The sequence below is a fragment of the Papio anubis genome, chromosome Y (genome assembly GCF_008728515.1).
Source record: "Papio anubis isolate 15944 chromosome Y, Panubis1.0, whole genome shotgun sequence".
Taxonomy (NCBI): Eukaryota; Metazoa; Chordata; class Mammalia; order Primates; family Cercopithecidae; genus Papio; species Papio anubis.
In genome coordinates, this window is record NC_044997.1 from 1572565 (window position 1) to 1593808 (window position 21244).

At 46.1% G+C, this 21244-nt stretch overlaps 1 protein-coding gene and 1 long non-coding RNA gene across 2 annotated transcripts in view; one reads left to right on the plus strand and one right to left on the minus strand.

The window, feature by feature from the left end:
* Window positions 1-20768, minus strand: part of TBL1Y (transducin beta like 1 Y-linked) — a 29307-nt gene extending 8539 nt beyond the window's left edge. The window contains 8 exon segments of the mRNA XM_031661130.1: window positions 2068-2177; window positions 9422-9494; window positions 10513-10519; window positions 12591-12627; window positions 12630-12720; window positions 13740-13959; window positions 14349-14481; window positions 20520-20768. Of these exon segments, the coding sequence (XP_031516990.1) occupies window positions 2068-2177; window positions 9422-9494; window positions 10513-10519; window positions 12591-12627; window positions 12630-12720; window positions 13740-13959; window positions 14349-14481; window positions 20520-20685 (837 nt within the window). The 5' untranslated portion in view covers window positions 20686-20768.
* Window positions 6241-8585, plus strand: LOC116272385. The gene is made up of 2 exons (XR_004181089.1): window positions 6241-6587; window positions 7084-8585. It is a non-coding gene; the product is annotated as an uncharacterized LOC116272385 (long non-coding RNA).
* Window positions 20769-21244: the final 476 nt, after the last annotated feature.

Here is a 21244-nt window from a genome sequence, read left to right on the forward strand (position 1 = left end):
TGGGCACTAGGGGAATGAAAAAATGGAATCTACATCAGTCAAGTTAGTGATATGATGGAAAATCTCCAGAAATGTGATCCTCTCCTGCTTTAACAGGGGATCCCCTGGCTCCCACCAGGGAAAGATATTCTGGGTGCTGGTGAGAGAAAGGCAAGACGCCATGGGCCCTCCTGGGATCATGGTTGATGTGCTCTGCATTTTCTGGGAGAGACAGGCACACAGACTAGCAGCCAGTGTCAGAGCTGTGGTATTCACATGGGCAGTGGGAGTTCAGGAGGTGCCATAAATCCTCCCAAGGGTGTGGAGAGGACACGTAAATGGGCCTGGAGGGTGGAGAAGAGTCTGTGTCAGACTGAGGGCTGCTGTGGAGACTACATTGGGGAGTGTTCCAGGAAGGGCTTAGCATGGGTGCTTGGCTGCATATGTCTTTAGGAGGACAGAGGCACAGGGTGTTTTTTGACACTAGCCCAGGAGGTCGAGGCTAATAATGTGTTTAACAGTATACCACCAATTGCAGAAGTAAGGTAGAGATCACAGAAATCAGAGAATTTGAGAGAGATTTGATGAAAGACCAGAGAGAGCCTCAGAGCCGACACGAAGGAATTTGTTAAGTTGGCTGCTCTTCATATTGTTGTTCCCTGGTATACAACAGAACCTTTCTCAGTCTCTGCTTGCTTTTAGGATTTTCTTTGTCATTGATTTTGATGTTTGATAACCATATACCTAGGTGGGTAGGTGTGGTTCTGTTTATATTTATTCTGCTTGAGATTTCCTGAACTTCTCAAATTAAATGATTATGTTTTCCAACAAATTTAGAAAATATTAGCCATTATTGCCTCAAATGATTTTCCTGTTTCATTCTTTCTTCTTTCGCCATTATGCACATACCTTTAGGCTGCCTGATACTGTCCCATAGGCCAGTAAGCCTCTATTCATTTTTCAATCTTTTATGTGTTCTTCAAACTGGCAAATTTCTATGATCTCTAATCTTACTTCTGCAATCTTCAATCTGCTATTAAACCCACTGATGAGGTTGGATATTTTTCCACACCCAAATCTCAGGTTGAATTGTAACCCCCAATGCTGGAGGTGGGCCCTAATGGGAGATGTCTGGATCAAGAGGGCAGATCCCTCATGGCTTGGTGCTGTCTTCATGATAGTGAGTTCTTGTGAGATACGGTGGTTTAAATGTGTGTAATACTCCACAATCCCTGTTTTGCTCCTGCTCTAGCCATGTGAGACATCTGCTCACCTTTCACCTCTTGTCATGGTTGCAAGCTCCCTGAGTCCTCCCCAGAAGCAGATGCTTTCTATACAGCTGCAAAACTTTAGGTCAATTAAATCTCTTATAAATTAGCCAGTCACAGTTATGTCTTTATAGCAATACAAGAACAGCCCAAAACACCCACCTACTAAGATTTTCAATTGCGACATTATACTTCTCAGTTGTCAATTTTTTAAAAATTAATTTAAACAGATCTCACTCTGTTGCCTAGGCTGGAGTGCAGTGGTGTGATCATAGTCACTGCAGCCTCAACCTCCTGGGCTGAGACTACAGGTGCACAACACCACACCTAGCTTATTTTTAAAATTTGTTTTGTAGAGACAGGGTTTTGCTATATTGCCCAGGCTGGACTTGAACTTCTACCCTGATGCAATGATCTGGTCTCAGCCTCCCAAAGTACTGGGATTGCAGGTGTGAGCCACTGTTCCCAGACTCTATTTGTTTTTTAATGGCATTTTTTTCCCATTCATTGCAGACGTGTCCCATCTATTCATTTATTGTGAGCATCCCTTCTTTTATGTTCCATATGTTTTTCTCATAGCTACCTTAAAGGCTTTGATGCCAAATCCACCAACTACATCATTTCCACATCAATTGTTCTCACTGCTCACCCCAAACTGGGTGAATCCATCCACCTGAGTTGGCCAGAATAGCTTAAGCAGTCAAGGACTGCAGAAGAAATGGTCTGCTGCTGCAGTATCTTTTAATTCTAGGCATACAAGAATCGGCTCCCACATCACATTCTCATGAACTCGAGACCAGTGACAAGAGCTCTCACTTACTGTGTGTCCCTGGAAGGTTTTGACTGGGCGGTCACAGCTGAGCCTGCACACGTGGATACACATGTCTGTGCTACAGGAGGCGAAGCTCATAGCAGCCTCAAATTCCTGGGCTCAAAGTGTCCTCCCACCTCAGTGTCCCAAGGCCCAAGGGATCCTCCCACCTGAGCCTCCTCAGTAGCTGGGACTACAGATGTATGCCACCACACTGAGCTAATTTTAAAATTTTCCGCAGAGATGGGGTCTCCGTACATGGTCCAAGCTAGTGTTGAACTCAAGCAATCCTCTGGCCTTGGCCTCTCACTCCTGTAATTCCAGCATTTTGGGAAGCCAAGGCAGACAGATCATGAGGTCAAGGTCAAGACCATCCTGGCCAACATGGTGAAATCCAATTTCTACTGAAAAATACAAAAATTAGCCAGGTGTGGTGGCACATGCCTGTAGTCTCAGTTACTCAGGAGACTGAGGCAGGGGAATGGCTTGAACCCAGGAGGTGGAGGTTGCAGTAAGCCAAGATCAGGCCACTGCACCCCAGCCTGGTCACAGAGCGAGAATCCTGTCTCAAAAACAAACAAACAAACAAAAAGTCCTGTGTGTGATCACTATCTCCTTCCTTTCAAGACCTTAAAGACCCTCTCCTGCCATGTTGGCAGGGATGACAAGATGTCCTAGAAGAAAGGCTTCATGACACTTCCTGTGCCCCATAGCCTGCCAGAATCTCCTGCTCCCATGGCACATATAAGAAGGGCAGGTGAGAGGGCTGCCCTGCCTACTCTGCACTTGGCTGCTTCCAGCAGGATCACTGCAATGAGCTAATTTGATTCTACTTCAGAAAGAAAGGAGAAAAAAGGAGAGGAAGAATTTCATGCTATGTTTTCAAGATACCTCAATATATGTAATAATAAAAAGAGCCTCCTGAAACACATTAATGCATCCTACTGACTGGGAGATAATTATAGTAAATAAGAACCCTTTTGGGGATTCAATAGGACATACGCCTCATGGCCTGTGACCAACACCGTCCCTGACTTTGTGCCTTTCTCAGGTTCAGGTGGTTCAGAACAACATAAAGCTGAACTCCCCCTGTACTTAATTACAGCTATGGGTCTTGTTCTCTCCCTTCTGGTTTCTTTCCTAGGATGGCAGCTAGAAATCTGTCAACTTTCCAATGCACCAAAATGCCCAGGGCCCTAGTTAAAAGCCAGGCTCTGGTTTTGTCCTCAGGGCTGGACCATCCCTGAGAGGCACTGGAAGTATGGGTGACAGCAAGGGCACTTAAGTCCTAGCAACTGGGCCTCATTCCTCATTCTGCTCCTTTGCTGACATGCAGCTGCAGATCAATGGCTTCCTGGAGTATCAGCTGCAGATGCTGATGTTGCAAGTTGCCCCTGACAAGGGGGAAAATGAGCAAGATGAGCCATCTCAGGAGATCAGCAAAGTGCCCCCAACACATGGAATAAACTGGAGGTGTGGAAGTTCCCATGGCAGGTACAACCCTACACTCTCATCCTTTGAGTCTGGGGAAGTGTGACTTCAACTGCTCACTCCTGTCCTCTAGCAGAGTGGTGAGGGTGAGGAGCTGTGGGTATGAGTGGCTATTTCCTTTCCTCTCAGATGCCCACTGGCAGCAGTGATCACTGGCATTACTGGGGGACAGCAGGCATGCTGTGCTTAGGTCCTTGGCCTCTCTCCACTGCAGGGGCCTTGCCAGCGAAGCACTCCCTAGACTCACTCCCACCTCATGACAGAGAACGGAGGAGCAGGAGGAAAGGCCATGAGATGCCAAGATGGGAGGACACAGGGGAAGAGGTGCCTTCTCAGACAAACTCCTCCCTTACCCTGAAGGCTCTGAGGAAATTCATCAGGAAAACCACCCTCTTGTTAAGGATTGTCATGAGGCTTCTTGTATGTAGAGGACCTCTGAACCCAGCTGTGTGCATAGAACCCTGATTATCAAAGGGAGTAACTTAGGGATGTGAAAAGTACATGCTCAATTACATGTAAAATGCAGAGAAAGAAACCCTTCCTAGGGTTCCTGCTAATTTAAAAAGGTAATGCGTTAAGGAGCAGGGAGCTCTGGGTTTTGAGGGCTAGCCACCAATATCTGAACAGCTCTTCTTTCCCTATGCTTCCCACACAAGCCAGTGGAAATTACTTTTAGCTACTGAGTGAGCACCATGATGTACCAGGAGAGGAGGTGGGGTTATGGCAACTCCACAAGTCTGCCCAGCCAAGAACTCTCATTGGTTTTCCTAAATACTATGGTCCATTCTGTTATTTCCCAAGTTATGTTGCCCAAGGTAGCTGCAAACACTGAATTAGCCAACACTGAAGCATTGCTTTGAGGGAAAATAGAGGGTTAGCTTCTGCCAGACTCTGCCCACAATGTCCTCACCAACTGACCAATACTATAGAAGCTCATCTTACATGTCTTTCTTTTTTTTATTTTTTTCCTTTGCAGATGTGGTCTTGCTCTGTCATCCAGGCTGTAATGCAGTGGCACAATCATAGCCCACTAGAGCCTTGAACTCTTGGGTTCAACTGGTCCTCCCACCTCAGCTTCCAGAGTAACTGGGCTATTAGTGTGAGCCACCATGCCCGGCTCATTTAAAAACAATGGTTTTTGGCAGAGACAGGGTCTTGCTATGTTGCGCAGGCTGGTCTCAAATGGCTGGCCTCAAGCAACTCCCCCATGTTGATGTCCTAAAATGCTGAGATTACAGGAGTGAGCCACTGTGCCCAGCTGTGTGCATTTCTTAAAGGCAGTCAACGCTGAATTGAGAAGAATCCAGCTTTCTCTGAATATGCTAAATATCAACTGCCCCGGTGCTTCCTTGGTCTCTTACTAAATAAGAGGTACAACCCTGGTCCATGAATTTATTGTCCGTTAGTGCAGGGACCCCATTCGCTTCCCCATCCAGCTCCATCCCTAGGCAGAAGGTATGCATGGGAGGATGCAGGTGTCAACAGTAGTCTTTTCCACAGCCGAGATGGTCTCTTTCATTGCTTCCCCAGTAGCGTGTTTCATTGACAGTTCTTGACCCATTTTCCTACTTCTTGTTTACAACATTGCCTGAGCTAAATGGCAAATTCCTGGTCCAGCCTCTGCTTCAGGCATGCAATTAATATATCTGGAAGTGTGACAATGTGGTGAGTAGTCCAGGAGATGGTGACCAGCACCTGATGACTCTTCCATCTAAAAGGAGGGTCCCTTGACCTCAGGCAGTTGGTCCCACTCTGAGTGAGCTCCTGCAGCCAGGATGCTTGGAGCCAAATGGGTGAATGGCCAGTAAGAGGGCTGAGCTATGCTGGGAATTACTCCCTTTGCAGCTTCCTGTATTTCCTTTGGAAATACCACGAGATTTACAGGAAGCTGCAAAGGTAACACAGACAGGTCCTCTGTCTCCTTCACCCAGGTTCCTGTAAGAATTACTTTTTGTGTGCCGGGCGCGGTGGCTCAAGCCTGTAATCCCAGCACTTTGGGAGGCCGAGACGGGCGGATCACGAGGTCAGGAGATCGAGACCATCCTGGCTAACACGGTGAAACCCCGTCTCTACTAAAATATACAAAAAACTAGCCGGGCGCGGTGGCGGCGCCTGTAGTCCCAGCTACTCGGGAGGCTGAGGCAGGAGAATGGCGTAAACCCGGGAGGCAGAGCTTGCAGTGAGCTGAGATCCGGCCACTGCACTCCAGCCTGGGCGGCAGAGCGAGACTCCGTCTCAAAAAAAAAAAAAGAATTACTTTTTGTGTAGCTGTAGCATTGTATCAAGACTGGAAAGTTGACCTTGATGCAATTTGCCTATAGAGTGCTCTGTGTTGTTTTATCACATGGGTAGAAGTGTATGGCTGCAATTGAGACCCAGAGTGTTCCGTTCTCACTAACATCTCCCTCAGGCTACTGTATCAGCAGGCCACTGTTCCTCACACCCTTCCTAAACTCCTGCACCGCTGATCAGTCCCTGGTTTTTATCTCTTTTTTTTTTTTTTTTTTTTTTTTTGAGATGGAGTCTTGCTCTTGTTGCCCACACTGAAGTGCAGTGGCACAATCTCAGCTCTTGAACCTTTTCTTCCTTGATTCAGGCAATTCTCCTGCTTTAGCCTCCTGAGAAGCTGGGATTGCAAGTGCCCACCACCAGGTAGGCTAATTTTTTATATTTTTAATACAGACAGGGTTTCACCATGTTGGTCAGGCTGGTCTCTAACCTCAGATGATCCACTTGCCTCAGCCTTCCAAAGTCTTGAGATTACAGGCGTGAGCCACTGCACCCAGCCTCTATCATTTTATCATAGTGGGAATATTACATAAATGGAAACATGGGGAAAACACGAGCCTGCCACAGCCACAGAAGGCACTCCTCACAGCTCTTTGCAGCTGTGTTTCTCCTGGAAGAGTGAGCTGCTTTCTCTTCATCTTGAACTGTCTCTTCCAACTGCCTGACACCAAACAGCAAGCAACAAATGCCTAGACATATCTGACCTACTGATGAGAACTGGATCTACCTCGTGGCCAACCAGATTACAGGTAAGTAGCTCATGCAATTCAGAACATGCAGTTTGTGCTCTTGTTGGGCCAGCTAGATAGAAAATCCTTCCATCAGTCTCTGGGGTCACTTTGGGAAAGATTATTTTCTGCTGAAAGACAACACAAATTCCTAAGATAGAAGAATTAGAGGAAGCTGGCCAGTACCTCACTCCTCCAATGCCAGCACTATGGGGGCCAAGGCAGGTAGATCACCAAAGGTCAGGAGTTCGTGACCAGCCTGGCCAACATGGCAAAACCCCGTCTCTACTCAAAATACCAAAATTAGCTGGGCGTGGTGGCAGGTGTCTATAATTGCACTACTTGGGAGGCTGAGGCGGGAGAATTGCTTGAATCCAGGAGGTGGGGGCTGCACTGAGCCGAGATCAAGCCCTCTACTGTAGCCTGGGTGATGGAGCAAGACTCAGTCTCAAAAAAGAAAAAACACTAGAAGAACCTCACTGATGTTTACCTTGGCATATTTTTCTCTGAAAAACAGAAGTCGGAGCTTTCTGCAGTAGACATCCCTCCTTACTCCCCAGGTCTGCATGTCTGGTATTCTAGGGATCTGAACTTGTTACGGAATCCTTCCTGCCAAAAAGGTAGGTTTTCGCATTGAAGCCATGTGATGGAACACCATCAGGAATGGCATTTTTACTAGACAGCTGCTTTGATTTGCACAGTCTAGAACACAGAGTAGCAAGTGTCTGGCGTGGAAACGACACACAGATCATGAGCTGTACATGGGGTGGCCAGGGGCAGGGGAAAGACTGAATAGGAAGGGGGTTTCTGTTTTGGGGTGAAGAACATTCCTGGATGAGGTCATGTATGTGCTGCCTGCATTTGGAGCCGTTTGTCTCCAGTATGCTCAGCACTTTCTACCTCATCAATGGTGTTAATTAAAGCAAAACCAGTAAAGAATTTCACCAGCAGCCCTAAGAGTTGTATTTGGTGTATGTCCAAAGCTCTGCAGGATTGGCCACAGAAGAGATTCTCTCCCTCTCCAGGGCAGCAGAGCAGAAACAGTGTCCTCCCTGGGTCTCCCTCACTCTCTGAGCTGCCCATATGAGGACGCTCATTGAGTCCCTGCTACAGTACCGCGTGGAATAACAGATGCGGATGCCTACACATCATGCCTCAACAGGACTTTTGGCTCATGATCTTGTTTCCTGCAGGACCCATGTCCCCTGCTTGCAGCCCTTCCCAGGCACCGAGATGGGCTGTGCCATCTTGGACAGTCCTTGAGGTTACCCTCCTATTCAGAACATCATTTAAGCACCCCAACTGTCCAACAAGAAAGACACTGACATCTCCTCCTGGACAACGCTCCAGGGACAGCTGATAAAACAACCAACTTTTGCCGCATACATTGAGGGATTCCCTCAAGATGCATCAGACATTCGTCATTAATGGAAGTGGCACCTACCCACTTTTGTCCATTTTAAACCAGTCTAAAGTCTTCCAATAGTCTATCAGCCCTGGTGGTGACCACCAGTCTTTGTTGTAATGTAAGAGGCCACATCAAACAAAAAGACTGAGTTACACAGAGGATGGAATTGGGAAAGAAAATGCAGACTCAAGTGGGAATCTGGTAAATCGGAAGCTCTACAGATTCTAGACCCCGGCTGCTGCATGTGGCCTGGCCTGGCCCCAGCAGGCAAAGGGATGTGGTTATATCCAGAGCAGCAGCCTCACACCTGTGCAAGAAGGCACTGATACCGGAGGTGCAAGGTTGGTCTCCCTACAGACCTACCTTGCTTGCAAGGCCAGCCCCTGGATAGTGACTGAGAATGTAGTTTTCTAAAGAGTTCCTGCCCTTCACTAACAGATGTGAGTGGCTCACTCTGCCAACACTGGCGCAAACAGTGTGTTTGTCACACACCCGCTTTCCTTCACAGGTCTGCAGTTTTGGCTTGCGCTGGGCAGTGGGTGCCCATGTAAGCAACTCCCAATAAAAACCCTAGGCACTGAGGCTCTATGGAGCCTGCCTGCTACAAAACACTTCACAGGTGTAGTTACAACTTATTTCTGGAAGAATTCAGCATGGCCTGTGAGAGTCCACTGGGAGTGGAGCCTTTGAGCTCTGGATTTGGCCATGTGCACTGTTTCCCTTTGCTCATACTGCACTAGATTATTGTACTGTTAGGAACCTTAGCTGTGAATATGCTGAGTCCTGGGAGTCCTTGCAGCAAACTGCCAATCCTGGGTGTGGTTTTGGGAAGCTCCCAAAGCAGCATCCCTCTTGGAATTACAAAAGAAAGGAGCCTGCACTAATTCTGTGGCTGGTTCACTGCTTTGTTTCAGAGTTGTGAGTAGATGAGTGCCAAGGTCATCTATATCTTGCAAACCTTAAGAGCAATGCTTGCCACAAAATGGGTCTCCTTCTGACCATATAGGCTCTCTGGGCTCTGTGTTCTGTGTATTTAGTTACTTTAATGGACATTTCATAAAGTCTAAATTATGTTATTATCTATTTGTATTTATTAGAGACAGGATGTCCCTCTGTCATCCAGGCTGGAATGCAATGGTGCAATCATAGCTCACTACAACCTTGATCTCTTGAGCTCAAGCAATCCTCCTGCCTCAGCCTTCTGGGTAGCTGGGACTACAGGTGGGTGGCACCATGTCCAGCTACCCATCGTCGTGTCCCATCCTATCCTGTCCCATCCCATCTCATGTTTTGTAGAGAGAGGGTCTTGCTATATTGCCCAGGCTGATCTTGAAGTCCTGGACTCAAGGGAGCCTCACGTCTCAGCTTTCAAAAGTGCTTGGATTATAGATGTGAGTCACTGCACCTGGCTTAATTTTGAATTATTTCCAAATTACAAAATACAAACACAAAGACTCACCTGAATGAAAAGGAAACTGCTGTTTTGCTTCTCCTGTGTGAGCATCCCAAATTATTGTTGTCTGTGTGCCGCAAACAAAGGAAAAGTTAATAATTACTCCCACAAAGTTTACTCTGGTAACATGTGTTGTACAAGAAAAGACAGTGAGCCTTTCTCCTTAAAACCAGCACTGTCCAATACAGACAGAAAGCAAGCCTCATGGGCTAGTTTTAATTCTCTAGGATCCCCATTAAAAGTAAAAAAAAAAAACAAAACTGGTAAAATTCATTAACAATCTTTTATTTCACTTTCATATACCCAAAATAATACCATCTCAATATGTAATCAGTATCAAAATCTTACTGCGCTATCTGCAGTCTTTTTCTCCCATCCTAAGTCTTTGAAGTACACCATGTTTCACACTTAACAATCTGGACAGCCATATTTGATGAGTCCATGAGCCTTCTGGTTGTCTGATACTGGTGTCTATTTTAAGGTCAGAGCAAGTCTAACCTATACTTGCATAAATACCAAAATTGTTGGAGATTCTTCCTCATCCCCAAGTGCAGAAAACTGTTGAAAAACCTAGAACAAAGCATCTCTAAAGATCTTTTGGCACTTTTACAAGTGCAGGGCTGCACAAAAGGTCATTTCTAAAAATGCCCCTGCCTGTGATTCCATGAACTGGGGGCACTAGAAATGGGGACAGAGCCACTGGCTTGCACTGGGGCCAGGCATCAATGTACATGTCTGTCAATAAGGAGAAAAGGTGATTTCCACCTCAAAAAACAAAGCAGATCATGAATTCTTATGATAGTAGAATCATCTTCATCTACTTCAAAGTAGATCATGAATACTGGTGCTGGGAATATTATTTAGAGAAGCAGTTCATTGAACAGCATTAGAATTTTGTCTTCATCAGCTGGAATTTCCAACTTAATTATAAACTTTACACCTCTCTGTCAGTCAAGATTTTGCTTTAAGATTGAGTCCTGGTTGGGCATGGTGGCTCACGCCTGTAATCCCAGCACTTTGGGAGGCTGAGGCGGGTGGATCATGAGGTCAGGAGATTGAGAGCATCCTGGCTAACACAGTGAAACCCTGTCTCTACTAAAAAATACAAAAAAAATTAGCCAGGCATGATGGTGGGCACCTGTAGTCCCAGCTACTCGGGAGGCTGAGGCAGGAGAATGGTGTGAACCCGGGAGGTGGAGCTTACAGTGACTCAAATTTGCACCACTGCCTTCCAGCCTAGGCGACACGTGAGATTCCATCTCAAAAAAAAAAAAAAGACTGAGTCCTATTTTATGTTGACTATGAGCATTTTTAAAGGAAACTGAGAAGTGTCTTTGAAACTTGCTAATCTTGGGTCTTGGATCAGTCCTCAACCAATTAGCATTTCTTTATTTGTTTGGCACATAACTTTAATTTTGCCATGTCAAAGCAAATCTAACACTGCAGAGAATATATAAACTCATCATACTTGTGCCTGTCTCATATCTGGGCAGTACTGGATGAGTTAATATGAGAGAGAGAGAGAGAGACCTTATGAATGAATGATCTGTTAACCTAGTTATGTCCTAGTGCAGGGGTCTACAGGCTTTTTCTGTCAAGGGCCAGGTAGTAGGAATTTCAGGCTTTGAGGGCCATCTGGTCTCCCTTATAAACTACTCATCTCTGCTGTTGTAGCATGAAAGCAACCACGGACAAGCGTCAACAAAGAAGTGTGACTGTGTGCCAATAAAACTTCACTTAAAGAAACCGATGAAGGGCCAGATTGACCTATGTGGGCCACTGTTTGCCAAATGCAATTATGACTTCTCTAAGAGTGGGATAATATTTCGAGGTCAAGACTATCATTTTATAACAATTTCAAACAGAAAGCTGTTACTTAAGGTTTTCAAATTATCCTGAAATCAACACAAAATGCAAAGTCTCGTGGAAGCCTGAGCATTGTCCATTATTCAAGCATGGTTTCCAGTTGTAGAGACACAAATTCATGTAAAAACACATCTTTTTTTTCCTCTCTCTCTCAATTCTAGATAACGGTTCTTTTCCAAAGCCATGGCTTGGAATTCCTACTGAGTCTTGGGAATGCATAACTCTTCCAGGAAGGCTGTTTGGGGTCATGATTCCAATGAGCCCTGCCACTGGACACATGAGGAAAGTAAAATCCAGACAGGCCAAGACTTCTGGATGACTCAGATTCAGGGCTGGGATGAAGTCTGCATCCCCTTCCTCTTTGCCCTGGGTTTCCACCCTACTGATGGCTTTTAGATGCACCTGGAGTTAATGCCAGTGTAGCTCCCTGTAGACCTGCCCAGGGGCACAGCAAGTCAATTCTGAACTGACTTTGTGGGCCATCTGGTGAGTGTACCCTTGTGCCCAGGTTGCTTGACTCCTGTTCAGAGAAATCTGCCATCTACTTTGGGAAGCAGCAGTTAATCAGTTGAGGATACCTGAAGCCTGAGAAACACACACAGCCTGTGCTACTCAAGTTTCTCAGTGGGTGAAAGTTCAGGCAGTACACTCCCCACATCACATGACTCCTTCCAGCAACTGACAAATGCAATGTGGAGATTTTCTTCTATCACTGAACCATGTACCTCCCATAAAAGGAAACTGCACAAGGGTCTACAGAACAGCAAAATATATTAAGAGATGATGTGGTACAAATTAACAGAAAGATCAAAATCACAGAAATAAAGTCTAAACAAATCCTTTTCATTTCTTAAAGGGAAGCACAAAGCCTAAGAGTTCCAAGAAGCCAGGATTTTGAGATTTAAAAAATCAGTGGCCAGGCAAAGTGGTTCATAGCTGTAAATCCCATAACTTTGGGAGACCGAGGCAGGAGAGTCACTTGAGCCTAGGAGTTTCAAGACCAGCCTGGCCAATATGGCAAAATCCTGTTTCTACTGAAAATACAAAAATTTGCTGAGCATGGTGGCAGGTGCCTGTAATCCCAGCTACTCAGGAGGCTGAGGGCAGGAGGATTGTTTGAACTCCTGCTGGAGGCTGAGAGGCTGCATTGAGCTGAGATGGTGCCACTGTACTCCAGCCTGGGTGACAGAGTGGCCATGTTCCCACTCCCAATCCCCCCAAAAAGAAAAAGAAAAGCAAGTAAATAAACAAACACCTATAGATAAGCAAGCATTTTACTAATACTAATTTTGTCTACACCTCAGCACTCAAAATGTAATTCCCTTTTGTTCCATTTCAAAAGCAAAGATGGGTCCTTTATGTTGGCCTAAGGTGCTGGCCAAGTTACCTGTTAGTAAAAACAAACATGTTGATTTTGTTGCCATGGTCTGTTCACTCAAGGGTTATGTATGGCAGTTCTCCTTCCATTTCCTGACCCTGCACGAGGTGCAGGATCACTGCTTTCTGTCCATATTTTGCAAACCATCATATGAACCCGTCACAATACACACTCTGAGGCCAGAAAGAGACACAAACCCACAAAAAACAGCTTAGGAGTGGGAGCAATCAAGAAGCTCAGCTCTCAGATCCAGGTAATGGTTAGTGCCATGCAGTGTTAGCACACACTACTTTTAAATCAAAATGCTGCATGAAGACCAAGGAGATGAAGGAGCAATGAAAAACACAATGAAACCATTCACCACTTTGTGTTCTCTATCGAAAGTGACAGAACTAAAACACCATGATGAAAGCTATCATGAGACTTTGCAGAAAATAAAAGCAGTAACTGTGTGCACGGTCAATGCATATAACACCTGTTGCTGAAATCCCAAGCACCTCATGTCTCTCCAGGAGAACTACCTTGTAGCTCCCAGCCTATTTCCCCACCATGAGACCACAGCCTCATTTTGCTAAGACATGTTCACAATGGAAGATATGATTACCAAACAACCAGCTCACTAGTTCACCTTCCACATGGCCTTTATTAAGAGCTCTTAGGGTCGGGCTGTGGCTCAAGCCTGTGTAATCCCAGCACTTTGGGAGGCCGCAGACGGGCGATCACGCAGGTCAGGAGATCGAGACCCTCATCCTGGCTAACACGGTGAAACCCGCCTCTACTAAAAATACAAAACTAGCCGGGCGAGGTGGCGGGCCTGGAACCTGTAGCTACCGGGAGGCTGAGGCAGGAGAATGGCGTGGAACCCGGGAGGCGGAGCTGGCAGTGAGCTGAGATCCGCCACAGCACTAGGTCTGGGCTTAATTGTGAGCAAGACTTTGTCTCAAAAAAAAAAAAAAAAAAAAAAAAAAAAAAAAAAAAAAAGAGCTCTTAGAAGCCAAGACCACCTCTATGGCTAGCCCCCCAAGTTGGGCCTGAGTACATGGAACCACCTGCCTCTTAAGTCTGCACACGTTCCATCACTGCAGCCCATGCCTGGCTGGCAGATTTTACCGATTTCAAAGTGCCCAGGGGGTGGAAGATGCTTACGTTCCAGTCCAGTGAGGTAACATCTTTGTTACTCGGGACATCGTGGCCCCCTTCTCGTATACAGTGCCGTAACACGAGCTGGGTGGAGGCCCTGCTGCCATTCTCATTCAGGTTCCATATCCTTGCAGTTGAGTCTCCTGATCTGCAGAATAAAAACACAGGAGCCTCTGGCATTTGGTTCAAATGGGATGAGAACTCACTGCCGCTTACTCTCTAGCCAGGTGATATCGTCGGCATGTGCTCTTCTGTCTTTTTCATACCAGTGGATCCCTGTCTCCCTCCTTGTCATCTTTGCATTTGGTAAATTTAACTGCCTTATATTGCTCCTCACCCCACCGAGAAAATGACTGGGAACTAAGGCTTCTTCACAATATGAGACACGTACAGAAGTGGTTGAAAGAGCTGCCCATTCCTTGGTCTGCCCACACTGGGGTAAGAAGGGTAGTGCATGTTCCTTAAGGCAGAACTCCGGGAAAGGGAAGCAGCTTGCATCTCCCTGACCCCAGAGCATCCCCATCCTGACTTCCTTACCCAGAAGCTAGCAAATCACTGACAGGGTTCCAGGCACAAATGAACACCTCGGACTCGTGGCCCCGAAGGACTGTGGCTTTGTTGGGTGGAATTTCAACATCCCCGTCTATTTCCATTGGCTTTGAATGATTATCTGTCATAGGAAACACAAAGAGACATGTAGCTTACCAATAAAAGAGGAATGCATTTAAAGGGCACTTTTGTTTCCAGAAACACCTTGTTACTAAGTAACACTACCTCTAACGAGTCTAAATTGTGGCTTTTGTGCAATTTAGCAAATATATCAGGTTTCTTTATAATTTCACAGTCTCTAAACCTCATTGAGAAATAAAAACAGAGAATTTGACCAGGTGTGGTAGCTCACACCCATAATCCCAATGCTTTGGAAGGTCAACGATGGTAAACTGCTTGAGGCCAGGAGTTCAACACCAACACAGGCAATTTTGTGGGACCACATTTCTACAAAAAAATTGCAAGATTACCCAGGCACAGTGGCATAGGCCTGTAGCCCCAGCTACTCAGGAGGCTGACATGGGAGGACTGATTGAGCCCAGGAGTTAGAGGCTACAGTGAGGTATAATTATGCCACGGAACTCAGCCTAGGAGATAGAGCAAGACCCTGTCTCTAAACCGCCTCCCCAAAACAATTAGTTACTCTTTGTAAGTGAGGCCAGCAAATTTTAGCTCATGGACAAAATCTAGCCACCAGCTGCTTTTGCATAAATAAAGTGTGACTGGCACATAGTCACTCTGCATGTTGTGATATTGCCTGTGGATACTGTTAAGAGTTAAATGGTGTCTCTGTAAAATTTATATCTTGAAGCAATTTGTATCTTGAAGCCCCAATTTCTAGGACCTTAGAATAAAGCTATATTTGGAGATAGGGCCTTCAAAAAGGTTAAGTAGAGTAAAATGAGGTCACTACAGTCAACCCAAATGCAATGCAACTGCTATTCTCATGAAAAGAGAGGATTAGGATACAGACACCCACAGAGGTATGACCACGTGCAGACATAGGGAGAAGACATCGTCCATAAGCCAAGGAGAGAGCCCTGAGAAAGGAACCATCCCTGCCTTCACCTTGATCTCAGACCTCCAGCCTCCAAAATCATGACAGCAAATTCTTAAACTGCCTGGTCTGTAGCCTTTTGTTAAGGCAGCCTGAGATGACTCTCACAGCTGCTTTTGTACTATGACAGAATTCAGCAGCTGTGACAGACTGCATGACCCTCAAAGCCTGAGACATTTACTGTCTGTCCCTGTACAGAGAGTTTGCTACCCCCAGTTTATGTTCATGAGAAAGCAGCAATATAGCCTGATGATCAAACAATTAGCAGTGGTTAACAGTTTCCCAATACGGCAAGGAATTAATCATGCTTTGTTATGTCTTCATCAAGGCATTTTGACTGAAAACTCGGGGAGAAGCAATGTGATCTTAGGTTGGTTATCTGCCACTGAGGAAGGGGTATTTTCTACATTGAAAAAATAAAAAAATCTCTTGCCATTCTGCTTGGCTCAAGAACCGTAATAAAAAAAATGTTATATAACAGTGAAACTCTTCAATGTTGGTGACTCCTTCATGCTCTGAAGGTGGCACTGGCAGGAAGAGAGGAAAAATATCTTTCCCCATATAATTGTCCATGGCAATGACAAGAGGGCAATTGGTGTACTAGGTAGCTATGCAGTAGTTGGCGTCCTGAACTCAGGGTGGGCACAGCTGTCAGAGGCTGCACTGTCATCAAAATGCAGTCTTCAAAAACTCCTGCCTCAGTAGGCCAGGCTGTGGCTCACACACAGGGTGCAAGGTCTCATAAGGTGGTCATGGTGGATATTCTAGAATTTCAGCCACGGTGGACTAGTCAGGACTGGCCACATGCACAGGGGAGACAAAGCCAGGCTCTCAGTTTAGTGCACTGATTTAGTGCTCTCGCTTAGTGCACTGACACAGTCTAGAGAGAAGGTTGCAGGCAGAAGCAGTGAGCACTTCTCCAATGCCTATAGTTGGGAGTTGACCTCTGGGGGTATAGACCAGGTAAGCAGCCCATCTGGAGCAGGGGTCAGTGGGACGGCTCATGTTCTGGGCAGGGCACATTTATGTCTCAGCACTGTGGATTCCAAGCATGGATCCCAGAAACAGGGCCTCCTTTGTCTCGGCTCTAGTTGTTTTTTTTTTGACATGGAGTTTCGATCTTGCTGCCCAGGCTGGAGTGCAATGGCACGATCTCAGCTCATTGCAACCTCCACCTCTCGGGTTTAAGCGATTCTCCTGCCTCAGCCTCCTGAGTAGCTGGGACTACAGGTATGCAACACCACACCCAGCTGGTTTTTGTATTTTTAGTAGAGACGCAGTTTCTCCATGTTGCTCAGGCTGGTCTCGAACTCCCAACCTCAGGTGATCTGCCCGCCTCGGCCTCCCAAAGTGCTGGGATTACAGGCATGAGCCACTGCACCTGGTCTGCTCTACTTTTAAATAGTTTTTCTGAGAGTTAGTTGATAGAAGGTGCAGCATGTCTGAGCAATTTTTATGCTATGACTATTCAAGTGCTAAAAAAGAAATTAAAATTCCAATACCTGCCTTCATAGGATGCCAAGCATCTCTGAGGGGCTGCTGCTAAGAAGGCTGAGTGGACACTGGTCTATAAACTGACCAGGAATGCTCAACTGAATGCTGCCTTTCTTTGATCTTATGTACAGTGGTTTCTACAGAGGCTCACGAATCACACCTCCTCGTCTACAGCAATCAGACAAATACCATCTAATAACCATGTGTACAAGGGTGGCTGGGGATGACCAGTACCAGCTGGAAGTTTCCTACATTTTTGAAAAGACAAGACATTTCATTAGAATGTATGTTTCCGTGGCATCATTTGTGCATGTAGGAAGTTCCCACTGGTAAATGCCATCATTCTTTCCAAATGTCCCCTGTCTTCAAACCCCTAGTCCATGGGTTCAAGTGCTGTTTTCTTACTGGAGCCACTTTCATATCAGTCCTTTGAAAATTTTCTTTTTAGAGACAGGGTCTGTGCTCTGTCGCCCAGGCTACAGTGCAGTGTCATGCCTTGATGGCTCACTCCAGCCTTAACCTCCCCAGCTCAAGTAATCCTCCTGCGTAAGCCTCCTGAGTAGTTGGGACTACAGACATATGCTGCTACACCCAGGTAATTTTTAAAATTTTTTGTACTTGAGCCTCCCAAAGCTGTGCGATTACACGCATGAGCCACAGCTCCTGTCCCATATCATAATTCTCAGTCCAAGCAGAACCACCAGGCCTTCAAATTGAAGAAGCCAGCCGTGTAAGTGCCATAGGGTAATAGTTTTGGGCTCCTGGGTAGGTTCATTTATGATGGAGACAACCTTAAATGCCACAGTCAGGAAAACCATCCTGTAAAGTGGCCACTTTTCTCACAAGTAGCAGGAAAAAACCAGTTCTTTTTACTTTTAATTTTTTGAGACAGTGTCTTGCTCTGTTGGACAGTCTGGAGTGCAGTGGTGCTAACTCAGTTCACTGTAGCCTCCACCTCCTGAGCTTAAGTGATCCTCCCTGCTCAGCCTCCTGAGTAGCTGTGACTACATGCATGTGCCACCCCACCTGGCTGATTTCTGTATTTTCTGTAAAGTCGAGGTCTTGCTCTCTTGCCCAGTCTGCTCTTGAACTCCTAGATTCAATCAGTCCTCCTCCTTTGGCAAGAGCCAAAGTGCTGGGATTATAGGCAAGAGCCACCACATCTGGCCAAAACAACAGCTATTAGCTGGGCGTGGTGGCTGACACCAGTAATTTCAGCAGTTTGGGAGGCCGAGGCAGGCATATCACCTGAGGTCAGGAGTTCAAGACCAGCCTGACCAAAATGGTGAAACCCTATCTCTACTAAAAATACACAATTAGCTGGGTGTGGTGTTGCGTGCCTGTAGCCTCCGCTACTCGGGGAAGTTGAAGCAGGAGAATCACTCGATCCTGAAAGGCAGAGGCTGCAGTGAGCAGAGATCACACCACTGCACTCCAGCCTGGGTGACAGAGTAAGACTCCATCTCAACAACAACAACAACAACAGCTCTTGAGGATTAAAGTAAAACTGGGCTTCAGGTCTGGCCTCAGACTGCTGAGACACGACAGTGGTAGAGAGCACAGGCTGCCTTGCTGCAATACAAGGGCACTCTGCCAAGGGAACAGTAGAAACGCTACAGGTAGCCCCAGGCCCAGGAAATAGAGCAGAAGGCCTATCATGCAGGAAGGTGTCCATTGAAGGAGGAGCGCCAGTGGTGGGCCCCAGGTGATATCCCTGTCAGTGTGAAGAACCACATGCAGGTCCTAACGAAACAAAAGCCATCTGCCTGCAACTGGCCAACTTGGTTGAAGACACGTATGTGTCTCTACTCTGTCCACAGCCAGGGTTAACATGGACTCCATACTGGAGTTTCTTAAGTTTTTTTAAAAATTGGTGCAGAATAAAACTGAACATCAGGTCTGGCCTCAGACTTAACAATGATGGAGAGGACAGGCTGCCTCGCTGTATTAAAACTTTCTTCCTTAATAGACACCAACTTCTGAAAGTTCATGAATACAAATTACTTTCTGTGATGTAAGACTGTTGTATTGGTCCATTCTCACACTGCTAATAAAAACATAGCCAAGACTGGGTAATTTATAAAGGAAAGACGTTTAATGGACTCATGGTTCTACATGGCTGGGGAGTCATAGTCATGGCGGAAGGCAAAGAATGAGCAAAGGTATGCCTTACATGGTGGCAGGCAAGAGAGCTTGTGCAGGGGAACTCCCATTTATAAAACTTTCAGATGTCATGAGACTTTTTCACTACTACAAGAATAGTAGGGGGGAACTGCCCCCCATGATTCAATCATCTACACCTGGTCGTGCCCTTGACACATGGGAACTAGAGATTTGGGTGGGGATGCAGCCAATTCAAGGTGAGATTTGGGTTGGGATGCAGTCAAACAACCATATCCATTACGAAAACAACTACAGCCATTTTCTTAATTTTGAAAATCTAAGGGTTGTGCCCCATGTCACTGGATAGTTAATAAATGACCTGTAAATACAAGCTGAGTATTCTCTTACTCTCCTTTTCGTACCCCACAATCATGGACCTTATAAATAAAAAACCAGAAGATCTTTTCATTTTACCCAAACAGACGGCCTTTATGTCACACTGTTCAATAGAAGAGATATTAATAGTCTAGGAGAGCTTTCATTAAATGCTAGATCTGATTCTCCAGTCAGAGAGGCACTAATCCCAGCACTTTGGGAGGCCAAGATGGGCGGATCACGAGGTCAGGAGATTGAGACCATTCTGGCTAACCCGGTGAAACCCCGTCTCTACTAAAAAATACAAAAAACTAGCCGGGCGAGGTGGCGGGCGCCTGTAGTCCCAGCTACTCGGGAGGCTGAGGCAGGAGAATGGCATAAACCCGGGAGGCGGAGCTTGCAGTGAGCTGACATCCGGCCACTGCACTCCAGCCTGGGCGACAGAGCAAGACTCCGTCTCAAAAAAAAAAAAAAAAGAATTTGTTCACTGGGGCACACATGTGTACACACACATCCCCACCCAGGAGTGCACCATGCATGCAACATATGCATGCTCTGAACTTACATGCATGCTGAAGTGGCTTCTCTACAGGGTTATAGAGCAGTAGTATTTCCAAGTGGAGCAGGTTCTCTGGGTAGAAGTTCAGACTCACTGACTGACTTGCCATGTCCTCGCTGGCAATCACCTAATAGGGAATGATGTCCTGGGCTTTTGCAAAGGCCAAATAAGCTCATGCCCTCAGCAGGAACACTGAGCTCAATGATTATACCACAATTTGGCCAAAAACACTCAACATGGAGTGCTGGAGGCTGAGACTAAATGTGTCCATGAATTAAACACTGTTTTTTATGATGGGCAATAACCATGTGTTATAGCAGAGTTCTCAGATTGGCAGTGCACACAATTTCCTGATGTTGAAGATGAAAATAAAGAAAATCAGGTTGAAGGGTTGTGATGGAAAACTCGAACAGGAAGCTCTTCTGGCTAGATCAAAAGCAAACAATAAAAAGCAGCTACTACGAAATTTATGGCAGGTAGGTTTTTAAGAAGGCATTTGGATTGGCCCAGATTTAAAAGAAAACAATGAACCCAGAGAGGCCCACCAAACTTCCAGAGCCCGCGCACTTACTGATTGCATGTGCTCCATTCACTATGGCCTCTTGGTTCTTTGGAGGATTTTGCTGGGAAACAGTAGCTGGGGTTACAGTTGCCACCTTTGCCATTGCTGATGCCTCTGTGGCTGCTGCACTGGCTTGCTGCTGAGTGAGCTTCTCCCCAAACGCCTGCTGCCGCATCTGCACCACATCAGGAATCACAGCATCTATCAGGGACAGGGACTCTATAGGGCGGCTGTCGAACACTGTTCCATCCTGGGGAAGCAAGCCAAGCAACAGCCATCAATTCACACGGGTGAGGGCTCTGGGAATGGTCTCTATTCTCTGGGCAGGAGAGATACAGGGAAGTGGAGCATAAATAGCTGGCTCCCAGCAGCCAGGGGTGAGGGGGAAGTAGCATAAACCCTGTTAGTTATAAGTTCTAAATTTTTTTTCAAAGAATCAATGTCAGTATATTCAATTCTTTACCTTCACTTTTAAACTTAAGTTCCTCATAAAGCAACCTTTTTCAATTACCTGCTCCACCCGAACTCATTCCAATTACGTACTCCACCCTGACTCATTCTGGTTACCTGCTCCACCCTGACTCATTCTGATTACCTACTCCACTCTGACTCATTCTGCTTACCTGTTCTGCCATAACCATTTTTCCTGCCAAACCACTCACCCTGTCACTCTCTTGAAATTAACCAATCGGAGTTAGGTTAGCCTGTGTGGTCTAACCCTAGCCAATAGGGGA